We start from the raw sequence: 27,664 nt of genomic DNA, 5'->3' as shown, positions 1-27,664 counted from the left end.
GGGTGGTCTCTCTCTCATGGCCACAGTCATGTTTCCTGGTTCAATCTGTTTCCATAAAATACGCCCCTCCCCCAGCCTTACAAACGAAATACATAAAGTATGAAAACAATTTTCAGGTCTGCATGATTTGTAGGCTTGGTTATAAGAGATGCGAATCCATCTTGTTTAGCCTAAGGTTCATGTGAACTCTCAAAAGGTCCCCGAGGAAGGATGGAAGGGAGGGAGGGAGGAAGGAGGAAGGGCACGCGAGAAGCGCGGTGTCTGAGGGCAGGGGATGCGAGGCCAGCTTTGGCATCCACAGCTGGGAGGGAAACGGGCTGAGCTTGGCTGCTCTGGGCTGGCCCGGTACTTCTACCCCGTTCGGAACGCTTTGCACTAAAAATGCTTTCCTCCGGCGTGTTCTTTAATGCCTTTAAAGTAACGTTCTTTCATTCACCTTCTGCCTCAGCTTCACTGACCAAACACGGACACGATCTTGTAAAACAAAACCTTCGCTGGCCCCCGAGAGTCTACATAGCACTGTTATCTTTGGCCCCTGGTCTGGTTCTTTTCATGTGACATAATTTAACTGCACCTCACAAATTAGTGGTCCCATGATCTCCAAATACTGGAAGGTTCACAGCAGATGGGAAGCAGCTTCTCTTTTATGCGTGGCTAATACTCATGAACATTTTGGGGGAAACAGCAGAAAACCTGAACAAATACTGTGAAGTAAGAACAGCCTCCCTCTTGCTAAATAAATTAACTTCCTTACAAAGTTAATGCCATAAACAATGACAACAGAAGCAGCCTCTGTACTAGAGCATTGTACTAATTTGTATCAAATTAATATTAATCTCCAACTATAAATGAGAATTTATTATCTCCAAAGAAAAAGATGGATTTATCTTTCAAAAAAGATTTCATTTCTAACAAATGCATGTTATGTCACTAGACCTTTCAAGTCTCCACAGGGGACTTTATCCTCCCAAAATGGAAATCTTAAAGTCTGCTACTGCCCTCAGGTTCATGAAAGGTCACGTGGGATCTTCTCCATTATATACTAACTCCCTAATTTTATTTATTTCAGGGGAAAGTTGCTTTAGTCTAGGAGATTTAACAGAGTGAATAAACATTAAAAAAAATTAGGAAGCAGAAAAAGTCGCAGGTAATAATAAAAATAAATAGGAACAACGCCGTTGCAGGGGACACGGGTTCGTGCCAGGGTCTGGGAAGATCCCATGTGCTGCGGAGCGGCTGGGCCCGTGAGCCATGGCCGCTGAGCCTGCGCGTCCGGAGCCTGTGCTCTGCAACGGGAGAGGCCACAACGGTGAGAGGCCCGCGTACCGCAAAAAAAAAAAAAAAGAAAGGAACAACTGATTCTGTTTTGTTGGTCATTTAAACTTATATTTGCATTTGTCCATATCTTGCTGGTCAATCCCCAAATGTCCCAGGAGTCAAATAACAAGCGTGGGCTCCTAAGGTGTCTTCCCGCCCTGAGTCCTTGTCCTTCAAGACTCCTCTAGGGGGAAACAGTCTCAAGTGCTTCTTTGCTCCCATAGTTTTTCGCACATCTTTGGACTTAAAAAAAAAAAAAAAAAAGCATATGTCATAATTAAGTGTTTGCCGAACCGCTCCCCCACTAGACCTGAGCTCCTGGAGGGCGGGACTTGAACGCATAATGACCAGCATGTGACACATTCGACAGGCATTTGCTGAGTTGAGCCGGAATCCAAGACGTCAAGATCTTGCACCGTCTTACACGATGGTCGCCACTACTCTGGCCTAACTAAACACGTCACAGGCTAGACGTGCTAGGTCCTCCCCAGGGACCGACTACAACTTACCCGCGGCTCGCAGCACAGGGTTTCCTCACATCATCCCTTTTATTCTCCTGATCTCACTCAGAATTTATTTTGCTTCAAACATCTGATAATCTTAGGCATAAGTTATGTTGATGGGATTTTGTCATCAGCTCCCTAGGGCTGTATATTCTATTGATCCAGCACTGCGTGGGCACTGATGTTCTCATTTTCTGTGTGTTTATTATTATAACAGTGCTACCATAGACCAGTCTTCCTGATGGACTACCTGTCAGGCACCAGCAGCTAAGAGCTCAAAGAATGCAATTAATCTGCAAAAATCACATGCGTTTCTCTTCAGAGTATGAGTAACAGTACTTTGATCACACATTCATATTCCAGTCCTGTCTGATGATAGTACTCTGAAACTTACATATACAAGGACCTAAATTATCTTAAAAACATAAGACTGATATGTAATGTCAATTATTCCAGCAACACACTGAAAATGTGTTACCTGGAGTGAATCTCAATATAGCAAAATAAGTCTTGGCTCAGAAAATTGTAGTTTCTGAGAAATATATGTTTAAGGTAAACATAAAACAGAGTGTTTCTATAGGTCAAAAACTTGTTCCAGTGAAAAACAGACTTCCTCATATTTGAATCAGATTATTTAATCAAGTGTTTACAATTACAGGAATAGCTTTGCTGAAGTACACTAACTATAAAAATACATGATCACTGAAAAATTTCTAAGATTTTACATGGCGGTGGTTTAGCAAAAGGGACCCTAATGCTACTTTGTGATTGGGAGAAAGGGAGCCAGAGTTTCTGTACTTTTTTCATTTCAACCTTAATCTATAATTGTCGAAGTAGCAGACCCCACTTTTCCCAAAGGCCTTTCTGTTATAAATAGTTGAATCATGGTTTGGTTCTACTATTAAATTAGAGCTCTAAGGCTGAATAGAGGCTAATTCTAACACCAGTTCTTGCCTAAAATTGTTTTCTTTCTCCAAAACCCATAAGAACACGAAAAAATTCTAATTTGTCTTTCTGTGGGTTAAGAAGTAATAACCCAATAGTTTTAAATCGATTATTTGAAACTACTAAGTGATTTCTGGACAAAAATCAGTAACATAAAAAATAGACTCTAAGAGAACAGACACGAACACTCAATGTAGCCACACGCAGGGCACTGTGTTAGGGAAACTAAAAGATGCTTCACTCGTTAAGCATTTCAGAAAATGTTTGGAATCCAGTTTTTCTCTGCCAAGATTTAGACTTCCAGCACGTCAAGCTGGGCTCTCAAAAGCAAATGATAGAATACAGTCGTCTCCAAGCCACAAATGAAGTGCGTTGAATCCAAATAGCATCACTATGCAGACGTTTCCTCGGTAAAGTCGAGCACGTTAAGTCTCTATGGTTCAGGGTAAAATAAAAGTGACCTCTCCTTAATTTCACTCTCACATCGTGTCTGCACGCCACCTTATGTGACGCTGTCACATGGTCCTCCTCATCTATGCATGCCAGATCGCTAAGTTAAATAAGTTCCGAGATGACAGCTTTTCCCCGTTAAATGTGTGTGACGGTCCCATCTGCAGTGAGTCCGCTAACCCGAAAGGATGACGTGTGAAGGCCGTGTGGTCTGGGCGGCCAGGGCGAGGGCAGCACTGTGGGCCCGGATGGCGTGTGTGCTCCAAGGAGCTGTCAGGTATCACAACGCAACACACAGAAAACCAAACACCCAGAGTGAGAGTCTGCTTTCCGTGAGGCTTTTCAGAGCCTTCTTGAATTGCCAGAATGCCAGTTCTTTAGAGAAACAGTCTCCTTTAGAGTTTAGATCTCTTCCTTTCAGCATGAGCTGAACACTGATGAGAGAACAAAGAAGCAATTCTGGGTTTAAAGTCAGAGTGACAGGTGTCATCACTCACGTCCCCGCAGATGTGCAGTCCTTTATCACATATGAAAAGACATCAACTCCTGAGCAATGGTTTGTAGAAAACAGGTCAATTTTTCAGTTAGAATGGCAACGGAGGCTTACAGACACAGATTCAGGGACCACAGTATAATTTGAAAATTCCTTCTTTCTAAGAAGCACAGACTGAGGTGGTAGGGCGTCCTTGAAGGCCGCCCCGAGCCGCTGCTCTCACACACGGGAACCAGCCTGCTGACCAGGCGCAGGTCACCTACTCTGATTGGAGTGAAATGTGAACTTCCTTGTCTCCTACCCCACACACATGTGATCTAAAGGAGTTTGAGGATCTTGTCTCCCTGGGCAGGTCCTGAACTGAAGGACACTCCGTTGTTATGCCTGCAAATACTAAGATTCTGTCTAGTAAGAGTGTCAAGTATTTTTAGCCATACAATTACTTTTAAGATAGTTTTGGACTCTAGGAGGGCTTCAGGAGTTCAATCTACAAACCCTAAAATTGTATGTGAAATGGCGTGCACGTGTGCAGACAGACTTTTTGGAGGTGGGGCGGTACAAAGCGTAGCCCCCCCAAAACAATGCCTGGCACACAGTGGGGACACAAGACATATTTGAGGGAGTGGGGAAGGGGGGTAGGCAGGCAGGAGGCTTATCAGAGTCTCAAAGGGGTCTGTGACCCCAAAAGGTTAAGAATGACTGTTTGAGGCTATCAACATACCAGCAAATATCTCGAAATAGAAAAATAAACTCGCAATTATCTGTGGGCAGATAACTTGGCTTTCATTTCCTTAGTAATAAATTTACACAGGGACACTTTTAACCTTTCAAATTGCTTTTGTAATAATTGCTTGAACGGATCCCAAGGTTAAGATAACAGAGGATAGAGTCTCAAGGTCTTAGAATTTGTTGGACTGGAAGAACTCTTACTCTCCCGGCGGCCTGCAGCCCAGGAGAGGGTGACGGCACAGGGAACCCTGCACGTCCTCGGCCACGTGCTCAGCTTCGGCCACGGCGCCAGGAGCTTGAGGTGGCATTTTTGTTTCAGTCTCTATCATGAACTCGGGGAGAGGGAGGCGTTTTGGGAAAGCTGGGCAACTTTGTGGCTCTTTCTCGATCACCCCAAGCAGGACGTCTTCAAAGCTGGACAAAAACATGAGACCTATGTACATATATAACAGCTCCAGAATTAATACATAAATGAGTTGGGAATTACTTTAAGTACACGGCACCTATCTGTTTCTTACGCAGATCTGTTCATTTTCTGTGTTTATCTGGTACCACAGAATACAAATAAAATGTAAGATGTGGTCTCTGCCCACAAGGGGCCTGTAATCTATTACTCATGCCACTGCTTTCTGCATAGTCTAGGTAATCAATAACCAACTCATTAATGGCAGCATAATGCAAGAGCAAATGTTTCACAAAATGCATTCTTTTTTTTTTTTTAAATATTTATTTATTTATTGGGCTGGGCCAGGTCTTAGTTGCTGCAGGCGGGATCCAGTTCCCTGACCAGGGATCGAACCTGGGTCTCCTGCATTGGGAGCACAGAGTCCTAACCACTGTGCCACCAGGGAAGTCCCTCAAAATGCATTCTTAATGAGCAATGCTGCTTCCAAGTTATGACCTCTTTGTTTGCAAAGTTGACTTTCTCACTGCTATTATTTTTTATGGGCATGTATAGGTACATTTCGACTGGAGCTCTGGAAGAAATTAAAGCATACACCTCCTAATATGTTCTGTAACAGCCGTCAAGAAGAGACCTATGATTATACTTTAAATCTTATTGTTTCCTACACATATTGTTCTAGGGAAAGGACTGTAGACTAAGGAAAGGAAAATTGACTTAAAAAAAAATCGACTCAAGAAAGAAGTGGAAAGTTAAATCCTTCTACTCAGGAAAAGATTAAGTTGTATAGGTTTTCATATTTGCAGCAAAAGGAAACCTTTCCTCTCAGAAACACGTGGAGAAAGCAGATGTCCCAGGCCAGAGGAAAGGGGGCAGGGTCTTTCTAACAATCTGAAAACTAGAAATGCAAAATAAACCATTCCCATCACCTCAGATTACTTAAAACTCTCAGCTGAAGTCAAGTTACAGGGTTGGCTTTGGTGTCATGTTGGTTTAAAGTCCTGAAGATGTGTTTTATTAAGGTTGTTGTACTTTAATTTGAGGAAGCAAGATACAAATGTGAGAAAAGTTAGCATCACATCTCATCAACTTAGGAGATAAGGGTTAGATGAAAGAGTAGTTAAGAAACGCCGGGATAAAGAAGAGAGTAACAAATTATACTTGAGTACTGATTTTCTTAACGTCTTCTTTTATAAGGCTCAATTATGCCTACGTTTCAAAACTGAGAAGTACTTTATATATTATTGCTTAAATAATATATTTAAATATATTAATATTTAACAGAACTTAAAGCATTGTGTTCAATGCGCTCTGACAATAAACTCTCACATAACCAACCACCCAAAACAAGATATAAAATATTTTCATCACCCTTTTTCAGTCAACATCTGCACCATTTCTACCACCAACTCCAGCAGAGACAACCATTTTCTGACTTCTATCAGGATAGATTAGTCTTGCGTGTTCTTAGACTTCACAGAAATGGGATCAAACGGTATATACGTTTTCGGTGAACGGCTTCTTTTGCTTAGCATAATGTTTTTGAGATTCATGTTGTTGAATATATCAGGAGCTCATTCCTTTTTATTGCTAAGTAGTATTCCACTGTATGAATCTACCAAATTTGTTTATCCCTTTACTTATTATGGACATTTGGGTTATTACCAGCTTTTTTTTTTAACATCTTTATTGGAGTATCACGAAGTGAATCAGCTATACATATACATACATCCCCATGTCCCCTCCCTCTTGCGTCTCCCTCCCACCCTCCCTACCCCACCCCTCTAGGCGGTCACAAAGCACCGAGCTGATCTCCCTGTGCTATGTGGCTGCTTCCTGCTAGCTAGCTGTTTTACATTTTATTACCAGCTTTTTAAAATAAATGTTCATAGCAGCTCTACTTATAATAGCCCCAAGCTGGAAAAAACACAAAATGCCGTCAACAGGTGAATGAATAAACAACCATGAAATATTACTCATTAATAAAAAGGAGAGAACTATTGATATATAAACGTGAATGAATCTCAAGGTTGTTTCACTGAGAGACCAAAAGTGAGTACTTAACTCAGAGAAAGGTGAACATCACATGGTGTCGCTCATGCGCGGGTCTAGAACGGCGCACAAATGAGCGCATCTACAAAACAGAAACAGCAACAGATGTAGGAAACAAACTTATGGCTACCAGGGGGTGGGGGGATGAACTGGGAGATTGGGGCTGACATATACACACTGCTGTACATAAAACAGATGACTAATAAGGACCTACTGCCCAGCACAGGGAACTCTACTCAACACTCTGTAATGGCCTACATGGGAGAAGAATCTAAAGGAGTGGATCTATGTACACGTATAACTGAGTCACTGCTGTACACCTGAAACTAACACAACATTGTAAATCAACTCGACTCCAATACAATTTTTTTAGAAGTGAGTACTTACAGGATGGTTCCCCTTTTTAAAATTGGGGTATAGTTGATTTATAATATTACATAAGTTTCAGGTGTACACCATTTCTAAAGGTTATACTCCATTTATACTTATTATAAAATATTGGCATATTCCCTGTGCTGTATAATATATCCTTATGGCTTATTAATTTTATACATAGTAGTGTGTACCTCTTACTCCCCTGCCCCTATCCTGCCCCTCCCCCTTCCCTCTCCCGACTGGTAACCACTAGTTTGTTCTCTGTATCTGTGAGTCAGTTTCTGTTTTGTTATACTCACTAGTTTGTTTTATTCCTTAGATTCCACATATAAGTGATACCATACAGTATTTTTCTTTCTCTGTCTGACTTACTTCACTTAGCAAAATGCCCTCCAAATCCATCCATGTTGCTGCAAATGGCAAGATTTCATTTTTAAGGTGATATTCCATTGTGTGTGTGTGTGTGTGTGTGTGTGTGGTGTGTGGCGTGTGTGTGTGTATCTATATCTATATCTATACATATATATTTATATGTATACACATAAATAAAACACCACATCTTCTTTATCCAGTCATCAGCTGATGAACACTTGGGTTGCCTCCGCATCTTGGCTACTGTAAGTAATGCTGCCATGAACATTGCGGGTGTGTGTATCTTTTGGAATTAGTGTTTTTGTTTCCTTTAGATATATACCCAGAGGTGGAATTGCTGGGTCATACCATAGTTTAATTTTTAGTTTTTTGAGAAACCTCCATAGTATTTTCCACATTTGGCTGCACCAATTTACATTCCCACCAACAGTGCACAAAGGGTTCCCTTTTCTCCACATCCTCACCAACTTATCTCTTGTCTTTTTGATAATAGCCATTCAGACAGGTGTGAGGTGACATCTCACCATTTTTAAAAATTAATTAATTAATTAATTTATGGCTGTGTTGGGTCTTCGTTTCTGTGCGAGGGCTTTCTCTAGTTGTGGCAAGCACGGGCCACTCTTCATCGCGGTGCGCGGGCCTCTCACTATCGCGGCCTCTCTTGTTGCGGAGCACAGGCTCTAGACGCGCAGGCTCAGTAATTGTGGCTCACGGGCCCAGCTGCTCCGCGACATGTGGGATCTTCCCAGACCAGGGCTCGAATCTGTGTCCCCTTCATTGGCAGGCAGATTCTCAACCACTGCGCCACCAGGGAAGCCCTCACCATGGTTTTGATTTGCATTTCTCTGAGTAACAATGTTGAGCATCTTTTCATGTACATCTTGGCCATTCATTTGGAAAAATGTCTATTCAGGTCTTCTGCCCATTTTTAATCAAGTTGTTGGTTTTCTATCAAGAAAAGTTGTATGAACTGTTTATATAGTTTAGATATTAACCCCTTATTAGCCATACCATTTGCAAATATTTTCTCCCATTCAGTAGTCTGCCTTTTTGTTTTGTTGATGGTTTCTTTTCCTGTGCAAAAGCTTTTAAGTTGAATTAGGTTCCATTTGTTTATTTTTGCTTTTGTTTCCTTTGCCTTAGGAAACAGATCCAAAAAAACGTTGCTATGATTTATGTCAAAGAGTGTTCTGTCCATTATTTTTCTCTAGGAGTTTTAAGGTTTCTAGTCTTACATTTAGGTCTTTAGTCCATTTTGAGTTTATTTTTGTATATGATGTTAGAGAATGTTCTAATTTCATTCTTTTAAATGTAGCTGTCCAGTTTTCCAAGGACCACTTATTAAAGAGACTGTCTTTTCTCCATTGTATATTCTCGCCTCCTTTGTCATAGATTAATTGACTATAAGTGCTTGGGTTTATTTCTGAGATTTCTATCCTGTTCCATTGATCTATGTGTCTGTCTTTGTGCCAGCACCATACTGTTTTGATTACTGTAGCATTGCAGTATAGTCTGAAGCCAGGGAGCATGATTCCTCCAGCTCTGTTCTTCTTTCTCAAGATTGTTTTGGCTATTTGGGGTCTTTTGTATTTCCATACAAATTTAAAAATTATTTCTTCTAGTTCTGTAAAAATGCCACTGGTATTTTGATTGGGATTGCACTGAATCTGTAGACTGCCTTGGGTAGTATGGGCATTTTAACAATATTATTTTTTCCAATCCACGAACACAGTATATCTTGCCACATGCTTCTGTTGTTTTCAATTTCTTTCATCAGTGTCTTACAGTTTTCCGAGTACAGCTGTTTTACCTCCTTAGGAGGTTTATTCCTGGGTATTTTATTCTTTTTGATGTGATTGTTTCCTTAATTTCTCTTTCTGACAGTTTGTTGTTAGTGTATAGTGCAACAGATTTCTGTATATTAATTTTATATCTTATCCTGCAACTTTACTGAATTCACTGATGGGCTCTAGTAGTTTTTTTTTGGTGGTGTGTTTAGGATTTTCTGTGTATAGTATCACGTCATCTGCAGTGACAGTTTTACTTCTTCCTTTCCAGTTTGGATTCCCTTTATTTCTTTTTCTTGTCTGATTGCTACAGCTAGGACTTCCAATACTATGTTGAATAAAAGTGGTGAGAATGGGCATCCTTGTCGTGTTCCTGATCTTAGAGGAAATGCTTTCAGCTTCTCACTGCTGAGTATGATGTTGGCTCTGGGCTTATCATATATGGCCTTTATTCTGTTAAGTTCTCTCTATACCAACTTTCTGGAAAGTCTTTATCATAAATGGATGTTGAATTTTGTCAAAAGCCTTTTCTGCATCTATTGAGATGACTGTAATGTTTTCTTCTAAAAATAAATTTATTTATTTTTGGCTGTGTTGGGTCTTTGTTGCTGCGCGCGGGCTTTCTCTAGTTGTGGTGAGTGGGGGCTACTCTTCGTTGCGGTGTGCAGGCTTCTCATTGCGGTGGCTTCTCTTGTTACAGAGCATGGGCTCTAGGCTTGCGGGCTTCAGTAGTTGTGGCACGTGGGCTCAGTAGTTGTGGCTCATGGGCTTAGTTGCTCTGTGGCATGTGGGATCTTCCCAGACCAGGGATTGAACCCGTGTCCCCTGCATTGGCAGGCGGATTCTTAACCACTGTGCCACCAGGGAAGTCCCGACCATAATGTTTTTATTCTTCAATTTCTACAAGTCAAATCAATGTGATACACCTCATTAACAAATTGAAGAATTAATTGGGGATTTACTTGAAGAACATTGTACCTATCTATTTCTTATCCAGATCTGTTCATTTTCTGTTTATTTGGTACCACAGAATACAAATAAAATATAATATGTGGTCTCTGCCCACAAGAGGCCTGTAATCTATTACTCATGCCACTGCTTTCTTCATAGTCTAGGTAATCAATAACCAACTCATTAATGGTAGTATAATGCAAGAGCAAACGTTTCACAAAATGCATTCTTAGTGAGCAATGTTGCTTCCAAATTATGACCTATCTTTATTTGCAAATTTGATTTTCTCACTGCTATTATCCTCTTATGAGTAAAATTACAATGAGAATTTGTGTAAAAGTATTTGTGTGAACATATGTTTTCACTTCTCTTAAGTAAATACCTGTAAGTGGAACTTGCTGGGTCATATGATAATTATATGTTTAAGTATATAAGAAATTGCCAAACAATTCTCCAAAGGGGCTGCACCATGTTTTCCTCCTACCAGCAATGCATGACAGCTTCACGTGCTCCACATCCTCATTAAAACTTGGTAATGCCAGTCTTTTATTTATTTATTTATTTGGTTGCACCAGATCTTAGTTGCAGCAGGCGGGCTCCTTTAGTTGTGGCTCACAAGCTCCTTAGTTGAGGCTTGCTGGTTCCTTAGTTGTGGCAGGCGGGCTCCTTAGTTGTGGCAGGCAGGCTCCTTAGTTGCAGCTCATGGGCTCCTTAGTGGCGGCATGCGAACTCTCAGTTGCGGCATGCATGTGGGATCCAGTTCCCCAGCCAGGGACCGAACCCGGGCCCCCTGCATCGGGAGCACAAGTCCCAACCACTGCACCACCAGGGAAGTCCCCAGTAATCTCAGTCTTTTTAATTTAGCCATTCTAGTAAACTATGTGGTGTTCTCATGCTTGTTTTAATTTACATATCCCTCCACTGTCCAATAAGCATATGAGAAAGTGCTCAACACAGTTATGGCAAAATGCAAATTAAAACCACAGTGAGATATCACTTCAGAACTCCCAGAACAGCTCAAATTAAAAGGAGTAACAATATCCAGTGTTGACAAGGATATGGGACAATGGATTTTCATACACCACTGCAGGGAGTATCAATGGGTGCAACTTCAGAAAACTGTCCAGCAGTATCCACAGAGCTATACAAACCCCTACACTGTACATGAGGTGTTGGTATAAACCCCAAACAAATAGGTGCATATATCCACCAAAAAACATGAGCCAGAATGTTCATGGCAACTTGACTCACAATAGTTCAAGACCAGAAATAACTCAGATACCCATCAATGGAGAATGGATTAGCAGACTGTAATGTACTGATCCCACGGTGTACTGCACGATACACATGGATAACTTCTGTTGGACACAACAACGTGGAAGTCCCTGATGATTACATTGAGCATCTCCTTATTGGCTATCTGTGTATCTTCTTTTGTAAAGCATCTGTTAAATATTTTGCCAATTTTTAAACTGGATTGTTTATCTTCCTATTATTGAGTTCTAAGACTTATTTATATATTCTGGATATAAGCACTATGTCAGATGTGTGTGTGTACGTGTGTGTGTGTGCATGCGTGTGTGTGTGGGCGCACGTGTGTGTGTACAGTGAATGTTTTTTCCCAGTCTGTGGCTTGCATTTTCATTTTCCTAAAGGTAATACACCTTTAGGTATAGAACAGACGTTTTTATTTTATTTTTTTAAAATAAATAAATAAATAAATTTATTTATTTTTGGCTGTGTTGGGTCTTCGTTTCTGTGCGAGGGCTTTCTCTAGTTGCGGCAAGCGGGGGCTACTCTTTGTTGCGGTGCACGGGCTTCTCTTTGCGGTGGCTTCTCTTGTTGCGGAGCATGGGCTCTAGGCACTCGGGTTTCAGTAGTTGGGGTGTGCGGGCTCACTAGCTGTGGCTTGCAGGCTCTAGCAGCCTCAGTAGTTGTGGCGCACAGGCTTAGTTGCTCCATGGCAAGGCAGGTGGATTCTTAACCACTGAGCCACCAGGGAAGTCCGGAAGTTTACTTTTTTTTTTTTTTTAAAGAAGATGTTGAGGTTAGGAGTTTATTAATTAATTAATTAATTTACGCTATGTTGGGTTTTCGTTTCTGTGCGAGGGTTTTCTCTATGCTATGTGGCAAGCGGGGGCCACTCTTCATCGCGGTGCGCGGGCCTCTCACTATCGCGGCCTCTCGTTGCGGAGCACAGGCTCCAGATGCGCAGGCTAAGTAGTTGTGGCTCACGGGCCTAGTTGCTCCGCGACATGTGGGATCCTCCTAGACCAGGGCTCGAACCCGTGTCCCCTTCATTAGCAGGCAGATTCTCAACCACTGCACCACCAGGGAAGCCCTGGAAGTTTACTTTTGATGAGGTACAGTTTATCTTTTTTTTTCTTTTATGGTAAATGTTCATAAGATTCTATTCAAATCTAGTGTTCGGTGATACTACCTGTTTTTAAACATTTTTAATAAGGAGTTATATTTTAGTTGCTTCTACAAAAAATGAAAAAAAAAGGATTTATTATTTAACTCTCAGATAAAATAACTATAGCATAAGCCTTACTGTTTAAACCACACGGCCATGGTTTAGCAGGGCCACCGCAAAACAGGGACATGATCTCTGTTCCTGTAACATAATTAAAATACCAAATTGGTAGCAGTAAACAAACTTCTTAAATATCAAATCAGAATAGCTTGATAAAAGTAAATCAATTTGAAAGAAATATTCTATAAAATGTTTTATAGAACTTAAAGTTTTATAAAGTTTTCACACAGATGAAATTGATGTTTTCCCACATTACATATCTTTTCCTAGAACTATTAAATTTCTCAAGATGAGGATATATGGTATTCTCACAACTTGCAATTATTATATTTCTAGGAACTTTTAGGTAAATGCAACTAATATCTGTATAAAATCAGCCTTGAGGAGCAGAGTAATTCCTCTGTAAACTGCTAAACTTATTTAGTATTATCTACCCAGGAACCACAAGGTGTTTAAGGTTTTGCTTATTGTTGGTTCGCTTATGCCCCCAAAGAAAAACGACTGAAGATATAGTAGTGAAAATTTTGGTTAAGCTTTATTGGTTGCCTTGAATAAAGAAACTTAATAAAAAACAACTCGTTGCAAATATTTAACTGTACACACTTAATGCAAGGATTTAAGTGCTGAAGGGAAGTAGAGAGATACCTTGCCTTGAAGGGGCTTGTGCTCTGATAGAGAAACTAGGACAAATATTACATATAAGGTAACGTGTTAAGTACTAGTAAGTGCCTGTTGTTCTAGCTCAGCATTTAGCATATTATTGTGAACATATGTATTTGTAAATCTGTCTTTTGTGCTAGGATAGCAAACTATCAGAGGGAAGGGATGCATCTTATTCATTACTGAACTCCCCCAACCCAGCACAGAAACAGTATCAACAGGCAAGTGGTCAATAAACACTAAGAAAGTCAACATGAGAGAGGTATATGCTGCAGAAATCAGAACTAGAGAGAGAGGATGACGACCCTAGGGAGATGTCAAGTTTTGGCTGCTTTTGAAATATGAGTGGAACGTATCTGGTAGAGATTGGTTAGGGTGAGGAAAAGAATTCAAGGGAAAAAAAGAACCATGTTTAAAAGCACAGAGATAAAAAATTTAAAAGTATTCTAGGAAAGCACACATTTGTGTTTGGTTAGAACATAAGGTAAGTATACAGCAGTCACGTTGACCTGTCTAGACAGGTAAACTGGGACCCGACTACAGCAAGCTTAGCTGTCAGGTGAGAAAGTCTACCTGGTGGGCATTTAAGATTCTGAGCAGAAAAATGACAATTAGACTTGTGCTTTAGGAAGATAAATCTAACAGTGGGTTTGTACGGAAGGGATAAGCTGGATGCAAATTATATGGCAAGTGGTTGAATTTGTTAATATTTCTTTTATTGTGGTGAAAATTTAAATAGCACGAAATTTACTATTTTAACTATTTCTAAGTGTACAGTTCCGTGGCGTTAAGTATATTCACAATGTTGCACAGCCATCACCACCATCTCCAGAACGTTTTCCATCATCCCAGACTTAAAACTCTGTACCCATTAAACAAGAACTCCCCATTCCCCCCTCCCCCAGTCCCTGGTAATCACTATTCTACATTCTGTCTTTATGAATTTGACTATTCTAGATACCTCATGTAAGTGGACCATACAATATCTGTCCTTCTGTGACTGACTTACTTCACTTAGCATAATACCTTAAAGGTTCATCTCTGCTGTAGCACGTATCAGAATTCCCTTCTTTCTTAAGGTTGAATAATACTCCAATGTAGGTAGATACCGCATTTTGTTTATCCAATCATCTATCCATGAATTTGAGCTGTTTCCACCTTTTGGCTCTTGTGAATAACGCTGTTATGAACATTATTTTGCTAGTATTTTGTTGAGGATTTTTTATATTTATATTCACCAGGAATATTGGTCTTTAATTTTCTTGTAATAATGTCTTTGCCTTGTTTTGGTATCAGGATAATGTTGCTCTCGTAAAATGACTTGGGTTCTTCCCGCTCCTATTTTCTGGAAGAGACTGCAGAATTGGTATTATTTCTTCCTTGAATGCCTGGTAGAATTCACCAGTGAAACTGTCTGGGCCTGGAGTTCTCTTTGTTAGAAAGCTTTTATCTACAAATTTGATTTCTTTGATAGATATGGGGCGATTCAGGTTATTTATTCCTGAGTATGGTTTGGTGATTTGTGTTTTTCAAGGAATTAGTCCATTTCCTCTAAGTTGTCAAACTTACGGGCATAGGGTGGTTCACAGCATTTCCCTTGTCCTTTCAGTGTCCACAGAGACCCCGCTCTCACTCCTGACACTGCTCATCTGCATCCCCTCTCTCTCTTTTTTCCCCTTGATCAGTCTGGCCAGGGGTTTAGGTTTATCAGTTTTACTCTTTTCAAAGAACCAGCTTTGGGTTTCACCAATTTTCTCTTTTTTTTTTTTTTTTTTTTGCAGTACGCGGGCTTCTCACCGCTGCGGCCTCTCCCGTTGCGGAGCACAGGCTCTGGACGTGCAGGCTCAGCGGCCATGGCTCACGGGCCCAGCCGCTCCGCGGCATGTGGGATCCTCCCGGACCGGGGCACGAACCCGTGTCCCCTGCATCGGCAGGCGGACTCCCAGCCACCGCGCCGCCGGGGCAGCCCCTGCTCTCTCTCTTATTTCACTGATTTCTGCTCTCATTTCTGATCTCCTTCCTTCTGCTTGCTCTGGGTTTACTTTGCTCTTCTCTTTCTAGTTTCTTATGGTGGAACCTGAATGACTCGTTTGAGACCTTTCCTCTTTCCTAAGTATTTGACGCTATATATTTCCCCCTAAGCCCAACTTCAGTTGCATCTGACATGTATTTTCATCTTTATTCAGGTCATTTTCTAATTCTCCTCCCTCTCTGACACATGGGTTATTTTAGAAGTGTGTTGTTTAATTTCAAAATATTTGGGGATGTTCCAGATATCTTTCTGTTACTGATTTCTAGTTCAATTCCTTTGTGGTCAGAGAGCATACTTTGTTTGATTTCCATTTCTTTAAAAAATTTTAAGGTTTTTTTTATGACCCATGATAAAGTTGACCTTGGGTACTGTCCCATGAGCACTTACAAAGAGGCTGTACTCTGCTGTGGCTGGATGGAATGTTCGATAAATGTCAATTACATCAAGTGAGTTGACAGTGTTGTTCAAGTCTTCCATAGCCTTGCTGTTTTGTTTATTCTACCAATTATAGAAAGTGGAATATACACACGCACACACACACACATATGTATATTCTTTTTCAGATTCTTTTCCATTATCGGTTATTACAGAATACTGAATATAGTTCCCTGTGCTACACAGCAGGTCCTTGTTGCTTATCTATTTTATATATAGTAAGGTGTGTATGTTACTCCCAAATGGCTTTCCTTTAATTAGCATTTCCATGGTTTGTCTCCCCTGTTTTTTGCTCTGTTGGTACATCCTTCCTTGCCTTCTTTTGGATTATTTAAAATGTTTTTAGTATTCAGTTTTCATTTATCTGTTGGTTCTGTTTTCTCTGTGTTAAGCGGCTGCTCTAGGAATCACACTATACATACTAACTCTTCACAGTTTACTAGTTTTTATTTTACCACTTCAAGCAAAATGCAAGGGCTTTACAACCATATAGGTCCCTATCCCCTTCCCCTTCCCCTTTCAGTTGTCACATGTCCCATCTGCCTACAATGAAGCCCTCCTGCAACTTTTGCCTTCGATCATTTGCGTTTTAAAGAACCTGAGGCTAGAAAAAATAACTCTACTCTACTGACCCATGTTTTGACTACTTCTGCTGCTCCTCCTTCATCCTGAGGCCCTGACCTGCCTTCGGTATCACTTCCCTTCAGCCTGAAGAACCTCTTTCAGCATGTACTTTAGAGCAGGTCTGCTGACGGAAACGCACTTTCAATTTTCCTTTATGTGAGAGTACCTTTATTTTACCTCCCTTCCTAAGGAACATCTTCCCTGGAGACGGAATTCTAGGCTGGTGGTTCTTTTATGTTGGCACTGTCTTCCGGACTCCAAGAGAGATCTGTAGTCGTTCAAGGCACTGTTCTCCTATACGTATCGTTTCTGGTCGCTTTCAAGGTTTTTTGTTTGTTTTTTAAAGTCTGTTTTTCAGCCGTTTGATTATGATATTTATGGGCATGGTTTTCTTTGGGTTTATCCTCTTTGGGGTTTACTGAGTTTCTTGAATCCATACATTCGTGTCTCACCAAATCTGGAAAGTTTTCAGCTATTATTTCTTCAAGTATTTTTTTTTACACCAGTCTTTTTCTCCTTTTATGGGACCCAGTGACACAAATTCAGACCTCTTGGTACAGCCCCACGGGTTTGTGAGGCCTTTGTTGTTGTTTTTTAACCTTTTTCCTGTATATTCTTCAGGTTGGATAATATCTTCAAGTTCACTGGCTCTTCTTTCCCCTGCCATCTCTACTCTGCTGTCAGAGCCACTCACTGGTACTCTAGTATTCAGCTCCGAACGTTCCCTTTGGTTTCTTTACACCATTTCTCTGCTGAGAATTTCCATCTTTCCATTCATTTCTGAGGACTCCATTCTATCTCACAGAGCACAGTAATAGTAACAGCCTTAAAGCCACTGTCCTATGACTCCAGCATGTGGGTCATCTCTGGGTGGCCATCTGCTGACTGACTTTCCCTGTGAGAGTTGTCAGATTTTCCCAGTTCTTCGTACGAGTAGCCATTCTGGGTTGTATCTTGGACATCTTGATGATGTTGTGAGACTCTGAGTCTTCTGAAAACCCACCAAAGAGTGTTGATTTTGTTTAGAAGGCGATCGATTTGTTTAGAATTAGACAGGACACTCCATCCTGCCTCGTGTGGGCAACGGTTCCCATGTCAGCTCCATTTTCAGAGCTGTGTCTGCCCCATGCATACCCCACTCAGGTGCTGGTCTGGAGCTAGGTGGCTGTCCACACCGTGGGTTAGTTCTCAAAGCCTCGGCCATGCTTCTTTGGCTCTGTCACATGTATGCGATACTCCTGGGTGGGACCAGCACCCACGTCAGTTCCCACACAGAATCAGGGGATCTCCTCATCCAGCTCTCTCTCCAGCTCACGGGGGTCCTTCTCCCCAGTCTTCAGGCCACAGAGTCAGGGTTTCTCTCAGAGTCTTAGCTTCTCACACTGTGGGCGGTCTGCGTAGCTTGGGCTACCCCCTGGGTGAAGCAAAGGAATATCAGCTACACTCCTGAGACCACAGGAGCCCTTGTCTGCAGCTCCTCCGGCAGACACAGGCTCTTCTTGGGATCCTCATGGGCCTGTCACTGCCACAGCGGCAGCTCAGGTTAGTGTCACAGCTGGCGTCAAGTAGGGCTGGGAGGGAAAGAGGGAGTCCACTTCTCCAGTCCTCAGTCCATAGAGATGTTGCCCTTGGTTTCTGCTGTTTTTGTCCATAGTTCTGTGGCGTGGCTCACTCTCGAGTCACAGTCAGGAGACAAAGAAGAGGGAAGAGTAAGTCAGGAGACTGGCCACCATTCTGGTTACTCTTCAAGTTCTGACTTCCCTCAACAATGTGCCTGTTATTGTTTACTTTCAGAATCCTCAGGCTTTTTGGCTTTTTGTTTTGTACTCTGTCCAGAATTTTTCGTTGTAACCAGTGGGAGAGGTGTGTTGTTGTGAACTTAACGCTACTTTGGCTGGTGCCGGAAGCTTATGCTCTCGTTCTCAGGAGCTATGAGCCAGCCCAGGTAACAGGTAATGGAAGCCTGGGCTGGAATGGATGTGGGACTGGAAGGAGAAAAGGGCTGTGCAAACAGCATGGAGCTGAGACTTGGCAACAGGCTGGGAAGGCCTCAAGCTTCAGTTTACCGTTACCACACGCTAAAATGCATTTCATACAAGACCTAGCATTTTTTCTTTTTAATAATAACGCCTTTATTATTATTATTTTTGGCTGGGGCACCCGGCATGTGAGATATTAGTTCCCCAAACAGGGATGGAACCTGTGCCCCCTGCAGTGGAAGCGTGGAGTCTTAACCACTGGACCGCCAGGGCAGTCCCAGGAAGACCTAGCATTACAAACAATCTGTGAATATACATGGGCACTAGAAGTCCTCTGCCTCACTGCTAAGGAGGTTTTACTCTTGGGGTCTACACAAGTTTTACTCTTGAATTGATTTTCCCACAGAAATAATGCTATCCAAACTGGTGCTGTATTTCATATGCACATCATTCTAATGCTAGTGTGCTATTATTCTTAGTTGACTTAGAAACTTAACCACCAATTAAAATATTGTTTTTATGAATGTATTCTGATATCCAATTATATTTTTATCAAAATAAAACATATCTATAATTTTAAATATCAAATACTGTAAGGTTTCATAACGAATAGCAGATCAATTCTCTAGCCGTTATAATCCTGATTACCACTCCCTAAGAGCAACCTTTTCCATGACAGTTATTTCTGCTCTCCATTTATTTCTCATCCAATTTTTTTTCTGGTATGTAAACCTCTTTTCCTATACATCATGTATACACTACCTCTTGATTCTTAAGAAAAATCCATTGAAGAGGATTTAGTTCTCTGACAATACACACACTCACACACAAACACACACACACACTTTTCCCCATCCTTCCAATGTAAGTATAACATCATTTCACATTTAGTGTTTATCATTTAATTACGATCAGCAGAGCCAAATAGTGTACTATGATTATATTTCCTTTCTTGTACAATATTTTGCTTTCCCAGGAATTAAGAATTGTCTCCTTTTGTTTTTGTTTTTTTTTCCCCTCTCAGTTTTTAATGTTCTTATGTCATTACCAAAATCACTGAAAAAGGAACTGTAAATGTCCCAAGAGATTCAAACTCTCAGGTGTAAATTTCTTCTTGGACATGCTTCCTGAAGGCTTCCATCTTCCTACTTTTAGACTGACTCATCTTTAGTTCAGTTGCATAGGGGTCATGATGGGACTCCTCTTTACCACTCTTCTCAGAACTCCTTTACCTCCAACCTGTGCTTGGATCCCCCTTTTCCTGGGTGGCCTGTGTGTCTGTCACAACAGCCCAAGTTATGCTGGAGTAACAAATGACCCCCAAATCTCAATGCTTACAATGACAAAGGTTTACTTCTCATACACATTACAAGCCCATCATGGGTCACCTCTGTGCCTTCATCCCAGGACCAGGCTGACAGAGCAGCCTCTGCCTGAACACTGCGAGTCATCACGGCAGAAGGGAAAGAGACGTGGTTGAACATGCATCCGCTCAGAAGTCACACGTACCACTTCTACCCCTATCTCACTGGCCAGATCAATCCACACAATCATACTTGAGCCCAAAGGGCAACTACACAATATCACCCCGGAAGGGTCAGTGGGGGAAGAACCAAATAGCACTGTCACGTCCGACATCAACAGGGCAGAGAGAGTCTTCTGCAGGGCAGTAAGGTTAACAATTGTGAACAACGAAGCTGTCGTGGCATGTCTTCCTCTCTCTCTAGTTTGTGCCATTTTTTTCATGAAATCCACCCTGCACCCTTGTGGGTCTGTATCTTTTTTTACTCCGTTACTGTCATTTCAACAGTTTCAGAGTGTGTTTGATCTGCCATGTTGAGCCCAAAGTCTACCAACCAATCACTTTAAAAGGGAACTTCTAGGTCATGGTCTATTTGAAAGATGAGGACTGTCTGTAATTATAACTTTCATTCAGTGTACCATTTATCATTATTTATAGCAGTTTTTCTCAGATCCTACAAATGTCAATAAAGAATTTAAATTGTATTTCTTTATGAATATAAAACTACCCAATATGGTAAATTCACTTTAAAACTGAGGAGTTTTCTAAAACAGCTTTGATCTCGGTGTCTTGATTTTTGCCTTTTCTGATTTGCTCTAAGCTCCAAGCTTATGTCTGCAATGAAATCAAGCAGCCCCAAAGAATTTCATTCTAATTCTGTAATCACAGACAATAATACATTCAACATGTTGGCCTAGCTCTGAAATCTACCTGTCACTGCTGTCTGTAACTTATCTTAAATATTATGATCCACTCGGGAAAATACAGTTCTAAACTGCATCTCCCTATACCAAAATCTTATTTAGTTCTGAAATGGCAAATACAGCAAACAGCTGCTGGAGGGTAATAATACACAAGAAACAGTCAGATTCAGCTTTTTGTTACATTAGTTTTTATTTGATATTCTCCTTTCTAATAACGGAGATACAGTAGGTTCTCAACTTAAAAAAAAAAAGAAACTCGCCTTTTAACTCTGGAGTGTGCACTACAAGACCAAGCGTTTCCTAAAAGGTAAAGCCTGCTCAGACCCATCACTCATGTGCTGCCACCTCCACTGCTTGGGCCTGGGCCTCTGGAGATATGCTTTCTCAGTCCAAACGCTCTTTCCATCTCAAAACAGTCACAGACCTCAGTAAATTACGTAATCCCTTTAACCTCAGTTTCCTCATTTACAAAATAGGAATAATAGGATTTCTAAGGAAAAGTGATGAGAATTAAATAACCCATACAGAGCCTTGACATGGTGCCTGGGAGACAGTAAGCACTCAGTAGATGTTTGTTGGGTAAATATTTTCTAATTCAACAGGCACCTTATTTACCTATAAAGCTTACAGAGGTCAAACTCTATGACAACCAGGTTTAAACCCTATAAATCCTTTACTGTAATAAACCCATACATTTTGTGTTTGGCCGAAATTCAGTTACTTATTATACATCTTTTTTTTTTTAATTAAATGAAGAAAGTTTGAGTTTTCTCTTCTTTATTTTGCTCTTCTAAATCCACACAATTTTAGAAAGGGATAGTTATCTCCTCACGTACCAGTTTTTTTAACCTAGTGAATTTAAAAAACTCACCACAAACCTGTATCAGCTCTGCCTCTTGACATGTCCCAACCTGGCCTATGACATATATTGGCCAAAGTGAAATGTCAGGACTAAAACAGGGAGATCCTTGACTCGACAGATCTCGAGAGGTAGAGAGTCTTAAAGACCGGTCCTGAGTGAAGCTGGGTTCATTGTTCAAAGGATGATGAATGAGTCTATACATCATCAGAGAATATGCAAACCAGATGCAATTATTCCATAGAGTATCAGAATGATTTAAAAACATTTGAGAGTATCTGACGCGCCGAAAGCACCTGGAGCAAAACCCTCTGGGAACCTCTGATGTCAGAGGCTCTGAAGAGGCTTTTATAAATAAACGAAACCCAAGTAACTATGGCTGCAAAGGCGAGAGGCGCCAGCTATTCAGGAGAACAGCAGCAAAATGAACTCAGCAAGGCCAGCAGACCCGTTCCCTTCCACTCTCTGTTGTTCAACTGATTTCACTTGTCTTATGGAAGCTCATTAGAAACATTTTAATACACAGCCCAAAGGCTGCCTTCAATGCGCACTCATGGTGAACAGTGGAGAGAGCAGTACAGGCTGGTGTACAGAAAGCAACGGACCTGAAATCAGAATGTGTGGGTCTGTCAGGGCTGCCGCCTCCCTGAGACTCAGTTTTCTCATCTGCAAAACAGCAGGGAGAGGGTCTGTCCCTCAAAGCTGTGATGAGGAAGTGTGGGCAGATGAATGAAAACGCCTGGGACAGTGCCGTCTAGTAGAAACATACGGTGAACCACAAATGTGAGCCACAAATGGAATTTTTAACTAAAAAAATGAAAAGAAGCAGGTGAAATGAATTTTAATAATACTTTTTATTTAACTCAATATATTCAAAATATTACCATTTCAACAGGTAAATCACTAGAGGACTACTGAGATTTCCCACACTCCTTCTTCTTGTGCCGGGTCTGTGGAAATCAGTGTGTCTTTTACATTCATGGCTCAGAGTGTAAAATTCAGACCAGCCACCCTCGCCCGTGGGGCGGCACTGGACAGCACAGCCTGGAACCCAGGTGGGGCCGAGCACGTTTACTAGATCCTAGCAGCTAAACGCTGTGGGACTGAGGAAGGTTATTTTTAAAATCGACCACATTAAAGAGAGTTTGTATTTTCATATCTTTGGTACAGTACATAATATATAATATGTAATACTGTAGTAAGAATTTAAAATATTATCTATACCAACTAGACTCAGGATTTATCCAAACTAAGGGCAACCAAAAGTTATTATAAGCCACTAATATTCATTCATTTTATATTTAATTTTGCGGTTATTTTGTTTATTAGGATTTGAGTTACATATTAATCTGACATAGAATCAAATAATCTCAAAAAAAGAAAATATAACCCGACATAACAAGCACACAAAAAAACTCAAACAACTACAAGCTACACGTGATTAAACTATGCCTTCCAGCAAAGAAATAGGAACAGTAAACAAAATATTTCTCTGTATTACTAAATTTTTCATTTCATAGGACCTGCCATTAGAAAGTCAAGTTATATAGTTTTAATAGCTTTCTTATAATTTTTTTCTCGTAAAAATTTAACTGTATTTTCTAAATAGGATGACCACCTATGACGACAACTTAGTTACATGTGAATATAAGTAAATATAGCATTAAAATGATGCTATATTTACTTCAGAACAATTCAATGGGGTTGAAACATTATGTATTACTTGTATTACATTGTTAAGATAACACTGAGTAGTACACAGAAGGCAGATTCTTGTATCTTGAGCTCAAAGAATGGGGTGGAAAATGCATGGTAACCATTTCTTAACTGCAAGGTCTTTTTGAAAGCCAGCACGGAGCACGTGCACACACGTTTAAGCAGCTATAGTGTGCTCTTGTGTTCTGTGTGGAGATGCTCCTGCAGTTCCTAACGTTCTCATCCACTTTTCTGTGGGCTGCCCAATAGTTCAGCACGAGTGGTCAGATGAGATGCAAGAGTGAAATGGGGACCGAATTCTGGGCAGGCGACTGCTACCTCATTTCAAACCTGACAAGGACCATTTAGTTACCTAATAGAACTTAAACTTTACCAAGTGTTATGAAATTCTTAAGGACCAAAACTCTTTGGACTTTGGTTTTCATTTACTATGTATTCAAGATGGTACTTCTGGAAGACAGGCCCTCTCCCTCAAGCATCTCATCGGATGCTCAGCTGAAGTGACACACAAGCTGAATGGCTAGTCTAGGTCCTGCAGCACCACCGAGGTGCCTTCTGCGGTCTCCTGGCCAAGGACTCGCCTCCCCCAAGCCCCGCTCCGGCTCACAGCACAAAGTGGTCTAGCTGCAGAGGACGAGGTTTAAATGCTCACGTCATCACATTCCCACTGTTTCCGTGTAAACTCTCCCGAGGAAGAAGCTATCCCGCACCAAGCCATGTGTTTCCCAGGCCACCCGTGCTGACCCCTAGAGTCACTGACACTAAACACAACAGTCACACACAGTCTCAAACACGCATTCAGACTCACATCTGGCATTTCTGTAGAGAAGGAAGGGGTCCTGGAGCTGGAAATCCAGGTCTTTCGTGATGGGCTCTGTCCTATTCTCCATGCTCAGCCTGTTCATGATGGTGAAGCCGTGTTTCGGAGAAGCAGACCTAAAGGTTGCCGGGGGTGGGGGGACACAGAGACACACCGTTCAGAGCAGAGCACTTCCAGCACAGGGGCATCTGGACACGCCTTCAACCTTTCCGCCCCTTCACCGTGGGCTGCACCAATGTGCGGGACGCATACGGCACGCCGGCCATGCTGGTGCTTTGGTAAAGTCGAGCCCTACTTACTTAACTGTGTACGTATGTACATATACACAGCTTGTTTCCCTACCTACGCTGTAAGTTCCTTTAAGGCAGAGATGGTAACTACTGATAAAAAAATTACCGACAGACACCTTTAAACAATCTTGACCGTTAATACAGAGCGTACATCACAATTATAGAAAATGTTGGTGTTGGTCTGAAATGGAAAGCTGTGTAATTTCTTAGGGAAATGATGTAACTTATGAGGAGATACAGTATAATTAAAATTAATTATATTAATTAATTAATTAATTAATTATAAAATTAATTAAACTTATGAACTTATGAGGAGATACAGTGTAATTAAAAGTTTATACAATTTAAAGCAAAGAGCAGATATTTAGTATTCTTCAGTGTAAGGCAAACAGCTTCATAGATAAGCTACTACAAAAGTTTTTATCCATAAAACTGTGCATTTAGTAACTTTTTATTTTTAATTTCATTCAATAAACCTTCAGTGCCTAGTCTCTCTCAGGCAGGAAGAACCCAAATCATAGAGAAACTAACAACTACAAGTGCATCTGTCTACCCTTGGGGGACAGGCCGGATACCAACCCAACTGTGCAACTTCTGCTGACAAACTGGAACACACATGCTCACACACTGAAACAGAAACAGGCAGGGCCACTGATTTAAGCTGGGGCACAAAGTAACAAGCCCACAGAAATGCCATGAGCAACAGGAAGAAAAGGGGTTTGTAGCTCAGTTTTATTTCACCTCTAACCACTTGATTTACTACCTACAGCTTTCTTATGAGACTTCTAATTTTAAAACCGATGGAAGGCAATCCTTGCCTACTTATTTTACTAAGTGGTAGCGTGGTGCTGGGCATGTAATGAATACCGGAGATAATCATGACGATCATTTCAACTTCAATTCTGGGGAAGAATGAAGAGTGACTTCCGAAGACCCCTGTCAGAGGGTCCTCTGGAAATCACCAGTGGGTGTAACTCTATTACAGGAAGACACAGGAGGAAACAAAGACATAATTTTAAAAATGGGGTTAGGTGTTTTTATACAGAATCAGAATTTGATTCTTCCAGTGTTTCATTATCACAACAGGCTTTCACCCCTCTAATGGTACGGTTACTACACCATCTCACAATTTATAAAATACACTCAGAGGATACCAGCTGCTCTAAAGCAACATCTGTTAAGTCAAAATACATCACTGGCAATTCCATTACCTGTACCCAGAACTCCCTTGTGATTTCCATGAGCTGTCTGTCATTCTCGAAAGACCTCAACATTCTAGAATCTGGGATCAGATGGTGGGGCTGGGGGCGGGGGAGAGGGATGGGAGAGAGGGTCCTGCTCTTAAGGAGTTAGATGTGGGGAAGAGATTAAGGACTAGGGAAGGATCTGCTTCTCAGTTTAAAGGTTTGTTTAACTGACAGCTCCATGAGGAACTCAAGAGTATATTAAGAAGTACTTGAAAATACCAACCTACGTTTGGCTTTGGTACAAAACAGAAAATACTTGCATAATCTGTTACTCCTCTGCATCAACAAAAGAAGCCCCTACTAAAAATGCTCTCCCTTCCGCTCCCACCGCTGCCTCCTGCCCACCCTCCACGCCGAACCTGCCTGGGCCGCAGGGGGCCTCTGTGCGCTGCTCTAGTTCTGCCTGTCTCCGTGGTGACTCCTCTCTGCATCCTGCTGACCCTGAAACCCAGCCATTAGCCCCTCAGCTTCTCTACTGATTCCAACAACCAAACTAACGATGCCGACGCCTCCACACACTGTGCCTCCGTCCCTGCCCCGTCCCGAGTGCCTGGTACCACCACTGGAACGCCCTGCCATCACCCCAAAACCACTATTTCAAAATGAAACTAAAACTATCCTCAAGCCAGGTTCTCAACCTCCCATCTTTCCATTCCGCCAATGAGTCTATCATCCTCTCTGTTTTCCATTTCAGAATCTCACCAGTACTGTAAAATGCCACCGCCCCCTGCGTGCAGTCCCCCAATAAGCCCTCCCCACTTCACCTCACACCCGCTCCGCACCGCCGTCTTCTCCGTGCCTGCATGATGCCAGCACACTGACTTTCCCGCACGTCCTGCCATCACTCCTTTACTCCCCCACTCGCAAGCCTTCAGCGGCTTGCTACTGCTCAGAAAACAGCTTTCAGCACCTTCAGTCTGATACTCCAAGCCAGCAAAATCTCTTTACTCTCACTGCCAGCTTCTAACTCATGCCAACCGATACACACTCTCCGCCCCAGATCACTGCCCTCACTGTGCTGTGCCCCGGGGCCCCTGCCTCCGCCTCCGCAAGGCTCAGCTCCTCCCCTGCACTCGGCAGCTCCGCAGAGCCTCCCAGGGCCACACGCCCGCCCCCTCACTGCTTATCACAGGCCAACTGGCACGGGGGTAGTCCATCCACACCGTGGTTTACCTTCAAAGGTGAAAGTGTGTATAGAACAGATGAGCGTGTGTGGGGTGGGAAGGGTTATTATATCTCTGTAACCCACCGGTGGTGATGGGCCTCAGCTACGAGATCTTACATGGATGTTTCTGTGAATAAACAGCTTAGCTGTGAAGACGATGTACATACTACACATCTCTGTGTGCATGCGTGATATTAGCAACGGCTGATAAAAATGACCAAAAAACATGAATTTATTAAATCTATCCTGAAACATATTCCACTAGCTGTACGGTGGAGGGCTGAGAGACCTCTTTAATTTTGATCACGCTTCTTCAAGGAGTGAAGAGGGGCGTGAGCAATGACGCTCTCCTCCAAATGCTGGTTAGATAATCTAACGTTCTGACCAGTGTACTTCCAGCTCCTCGCCAATCCATTATACTCAAGCACTTTGTACCATTCATTCCAATTAAAGAATAAATAGGTAACGCTGCTTTTATAAGAACACAGAGACTCAAGTTCATCCATACTGAAGTTTACATGATATTCTGAAATCAGTATTCATGACACCACGCAGATGCCATCATTCAGTGTTCCCTTCCTTATGTCAACTAATAGCTTCAAACTAATAGCTTCAAACTAAGTTCTTTCACTTCTCTGAAATAAAACTGCACTTGAAGGGTGACATGACAGAGCTAAGCCATGAGTGAAAGACCATCA

General features: G+C 41.7%; 1 protein-coding gene across 1 annotated transcript in view; it reads right to left on the bottom strand.

The window, feature by feature from the left end:
* The window catches only part of DCP1B (decapping mRNA 1B), a gene marked incomplete at its 5' end in the record, with an annotated part of 50,576 nt that overhangs the window by 18,925 nt on the left and 3,987 nt on the right, over nt 1–27,664 (bottom strand). Inside the window, one exon of the mRNA XM_082850937.1 lies at nt 24,253–24,380. Coding sequence (XP_082707063.1) covers nt 24,253–24,380 — 128 coding nt within the window. The remainder of the gene's footprint in view (nt 1–24,252; nt 24,381–27,664) is intronic.

This window comes from Leucopleurus acutus (genome assembly GCF_964270905.1).
Source record: "Leucopleurus acutus genome assembly, chromosome: 11".
NCBI classification, from domain to species: Eukaryota; Metazoa; Chordata; class Mammalia; order Artiodactyla; family Delphinidae; genus Leucopleurus; species Leucopleurus acutus.
Note: the sequence above shows the minus strand (reverse complement) of the source record. Positions and strands in the feature narration are given on the sequence as shown.